The sequence below is a fragment of the Colobus angolensis genome, unplaced genomic scaffold (assembly GCF_000951035.1).
Source record: "Colobus angolensis palliatus isolate OR3802 unplaced genomic scaffold, Cang.pa_1.0 Scaffold1, whole genome shotgun sequence".
Classification (NCBI taxonomy): Eukaryota; Metazoa; Chordata; class Mammalia; order Primates; family Cercopithecidae; genus Colobus; species Colobus angolensis.
This window is the reverse complement of record NW_012110918.1, coordinates 9,947,231-9,951,771: the sequence shown is the minus strand read 5'-3', so window position 1 is coordinate 9,951,771 and position 4,541 is coordinate 9,947,231. Positions and strand designations below refer to the sequence as shown.

General features: G+C 52.1%; 1 protein-coding gene across 1 annotated transcript in view; it reads right to left on the bottom strand.

Annotated features, from left to right (window-relative positions):
- DNAI2 (dynein, axonemal, intermediate chain 2) overlaps positions 1-4,541 on the bottom strand; it is a 49,404-nt gene that overhangs the window by 30,581 nt on the left and 14,282 nt on the right. The window contains exon 5 of the mRNA XM_011937212.1: positions 618-779. Coding sequence (XP_011792602.1) covers positions 618-779 — 162 coding nt within the window. The remainder of the gene's footprint in view (positions 1-617; positions 780-4,541) is intronic.

Genomic DNA, 4,541 nt, shown 5'->3' with positions numbered 1-4,541 from the left:
TGATCCCTTCAGCAGGAGATTGACCCCGCCTCCTCACGGAGTAAAAGGACAAGTCACCCTTCTCTTTCAGCATTTCTTCCTTTTTGTGTTATCCGGTGATGTCTCTGTATTTGTCTTCGACCTCCAATGGACTGCAAACTCTTTGGGACAGGATGTATAAGAGATTCTTTTTCTTTTAATTTAAATTTAAAATTTCTTTTTCCTTAAAACAATTTTTTTTTTTTTTGCACCGGCAATGAGGTAGAACAATTACATGAGATTCATTTTGCAGCCTCTACTGTGCCTGGCAGAGGCTTGAAGCTCAGTCCGAATTTGTCAAATGAATGAATGATCCCTATTGGCTGCTGGGTGGGGCACCCTGGGGGTCACCTTTGCCCAAGGTCAGCCTCCTCCTAATGCCTGGTCAGCCGTTGTACCTGCCTGCCTTCCCTGTTGGTCTGCGATTGGGACCTCTGCCTGCTCCCAGAAAGAAGGGTCCTTGAGGCAGCAGCTGGTCCCCTACCCCAGCATCCACACGAGCCTCACAGGGAGGGCCAGGCACAGCTGGGGCACTGCCCCCCTCGGGGAGCTGCAGTGCTGGATGGGGCTTTCGCAGCTGGGGCGGGAGGAAGCCTTACAGAGCCAAGCTGCATGATGGCGTTCACGTAGTTCTCATCTTTCTCCACCTTCTTACGGAAACGGATGGTCTGCTCCAGCTCCAGGGGGTTCACGTCCTTCGGCCAGCCCCCCTCGACATGGTTAACTCCCCTGGTCTCCATCTCAAACCGCTCCGTGTTGGCCTAAACAGAGAGCCGCGGGAGGAAAGATGTCACCCTGGTATACTCCCAAACCCTGGGCCGCTTCTGCAATCCAGGTCCCATGTGGGCTCCCATGTGGGCTCCCAGGGCTGGATGCTGAGGCGCCCTGGCCAAAGCCACAGTATTTTCAGATGCAGGTGAGGAAATTCCTGGTGCTCAGGTGGGCACAGGTAGCTGCAACAGCGCAACCCTGTGGAGCTAAGCAGCTTTGCAACTGGTAGCTGTGGTCATGAAAATCCAGTTTTGACGTTATCTGAATTCTAATGGACCGGAGAAGCCTGTCCATCTGCTCTGTGAGAATCCAAAGAAAAGGCGAATAATTGGCCAGGCGCGGTGGCTCACTCCTGTAATCCCAATCCCAGCACTTTGGGAGGCCGAGGTAAGCAGATCACGAGGTTAGGAGATCAAGACCATTCTGGCTAACATGGTGAAACCCCATCTCTACTAAAAATACAAAGCATTAGTCGGGCATAGTTGTGGGCACCTGCAGTCTTGCTACTCGGGAGGCTGAGGCAGGAGAATTCCTTGAACCCAGGAGGCAGAGGTTGCAGTGAGCCGAGATCATACCACTGCACTCCAGCCTGGGCAACACGAGTGAAATTCCATCTTAAGAACAAAAAACAAAAAAATCCTGGGTCCCTCCTTACCTATCTGTCCATTGTAGCAGCCACCCAGCAGCACGTGGGAATCTTTGGGGTTGAACTCCAAGGTGACAAGCGGAGATGATGGCTTCAGAGCAAGTTCAGGCTTGTTGGGGTTTTCTATAAAGCAGAAAAAAAAATATCCCATCAGGCCTGGAAAGAAAAGGACAGGATCAGCAAGTTTCACCCCGTCTGCGGGTGGGTAGCGGGGACATGGTGGCGGCGGGGGCGGGGGGGAAGCCTGGAAGCCCCTCCAGTCTTTCCCCAGGCTGCACCCTCTGGTCCACCTTGGCCAGAATCTGGCATTCTTGACCTAGGGGCTTTGCTGATGGTTTTTATTTTTGGTGAACAGGACTGGGGTGTGCCTATGTGTGTGATAATTATATTTCTAGTCCAATTCCCGGGTTTGGTGTCCAACGAGGTTTTGACACTAAGGTTTTTACGTAAAGTCAACTCTCTGCCAGTTTCTTCAAACCAGGTCTCTGGACTGCAGATAATGACGGAGTCCACCCCATGGGGCTGCTGCCAGAACTCACTGAGCTGCTGGGGTGTCGGGCGTTAGCTCTGTGCCTGGCACCTACACGTTTATTTTAAATTATTAAAATATTAAAATGCTGCCAATGAAGGGAAGCTGGAGACCGTGAAGCCGCCACCAGGCTTTCCCTGCCTGCGTCTTGCCAGCCCTTCTGTAGACAATGGTTTGTGCTGATAAAGGGACACGCTGCTCCTGCAGGCCGCGAATTAAAGGCAAGTGTGAGGACAGACGGGACGAAGGCCGAAGTTCCATTCCACTGCCCCTGAGTCCCTTCTCAGACTGCTGGGCACTCTTTCCATATGCTCTTTTTTCTTGTTGTTGTTGAGACAGAGTGTCGCTCTGTCTGTCACCCAGGACGGAGTGCAGCGGCATGATCTCGGCTCACTGCAACCTCTGACTCCTGGGTTCAAGCGAGTCTCCTGCCTCAGTCTCCCAAGTAGCTGGGATTACAGGCACGCACCACCAAGCACAGCTAATTTTTGTAATTTTAGTAGAGATGGGGTTTCATCATGTTAGCCAGGCTGGTCTGGAACTCCTGACCTCAGGTGATCCGCCTGCCTTGGCCTCCCAAAGTGCTGGGATTACAGGCATGGGCCACCGCACCCAGCCTGATATGCTCTTTAGGAGCTAAGAATTGAGATCCCATGGGGTCAGGTCTTCATGCCTCGAACTCAGAATCTGGAATTGGAGGGGGTTTCTGGCTTCTGGTTTGACTCTGCTTAGCTCTGCCTGAAACCAGACAAGGGAGGAAGGAGAAGAGTGGCTTCCTCCTCGACTGCGGGCCCCTCCCTTGAGGTACCAACCCCGTGAGTGTCCTTGACCTCCTCCCCCTCCCTCCCACTCCTTGGCTTGTTCTGGTCCCAGCCCTCAGTCCTCCCAGGACCCCGCTGCTTCTCACCCAGGTCCCAGATGTATGAATCGCTGCTCATGCCCACAGGCGCCCGCTGAAAATCCAAGCAGGAGTATGCCACTGCCAACTTCCTGTTGCCATCGGGGTGCCAGGAGAGGTGCGTGGCAGCCCTCTTGATTTCCTGGGGGTCCCTGCAGGGGAGAGGGAAGAGAGCAAAAGGCGGAATGTGAGGCTCCCCAATTTCTCCTTTTTTTTTTTTTTTTATCAGATGGAGTCTTGCTCTGTCCCCCAGGCAGTGGCATAATCTCAGCTCACCGCAACCTCTGCCTCCTGGGTTCAAGCGATTTTCCCGCCTCAGCCTCCCGAGTAGCCGGGATTACAGGCGCCCACCACTACGCCCAGCTAATTTTTGTATTTTTAGTAGAGACGGGGGTTCACCATTTTTCCTAGGCTGGTCTCAAACTCCTGACCTCAGATGATCCACCCACCTTGGCCTCCCAAAGTGCTAAGATTATAAGCGTGAGCCACCACGTCCGGCCCCTTGAATGATTTCTAATGCATCATCCTGCTCGGTTGGTCCATATATGAGGTCAGAGCCCAGCAGCGCTGGAGGGCAACAGGAAGGGCAGCCTCTGTCCCGCTGTGCCCTCTCCTGCACACCCTTTGCTGACAGCCATTGGCCCTGCTTGCACACCATGAGTCGGCCCTGCCTCAGAAGAGTTCTTTCTTGCTGTGCTGGGACTGGGCTAGGTCCTTCCCAGGCCCCTAAGTCAGCTGTGGTAGTGAAATTCCCCAGAGTTGGGATCTGAGGCAAGTCATTTCCAAAACACCTTTCACTCCTCTAGTCCTGCATCTGCCAGACCCAAGGTCTGACCCCTGCCCCAGGTCCAGAGGCTTCCCCTCCACATTCCCCCGGCACCTCCCACTGCTCTATTCCAGCCTCCTGCTCATCTTCACTCATCTGATTGGACAGCCTTGCTTTTTTCTTCATGGTCAAAACTGAGGCCACAGAGCACGGTCCTTCTCACTTCCACCCACTTTCTGCAACTCTTTCCACCAGTCTCCAAGGCCGAGGAGTCCTTCTTCCCCAGTCCTCTCCCCGTCCCTGTTCCCAAGCTCTCCTTCCTATCAACTTCTTTTGTACACCCCTACAAAGGTGCTCTGGGATGGGTATTCAATTCCTGAGGCTGCTGCAAAGAGGTCCCACAAACTGGGTGGCTTCAAACAACAGAAATTGATTCTCTCACAGTTCTGGATGCCAGAAGTCCAAAATCACAGATATTCTCCTCACATCAAGCATGTAAACATACATATATATACACACATACACGTATGCATACATTTATACACATATAGAGATGCTCCTTGACTAATGATGTTGGCTACATCTGATAAACCCATAGTAAGCTGGAAATACCAGGAGCTTAAAATGCATTGAATACACCTCACCGACCCAGCATCACATCTTAGTCGAGCCTACGTGCTCAGAACACTTATATTAGCCTGGAGCTGGGCAAAATCACCTAACACAAAGCTTGTTTTATAATAAAAAGGTGAACAGCTCATGTAATTTTCTGAATACTGTACTGACGGCAAAAACCAGAATGGTTGTACGGGTACCTGAAGTACGGTTCCTACTGGATTTGTATTGCTTTTGCACCCTTGCAAAGTCAAAAAATGGTTTAAGTTGGGGACTGCCACAAAAAGTGGCACTCTGC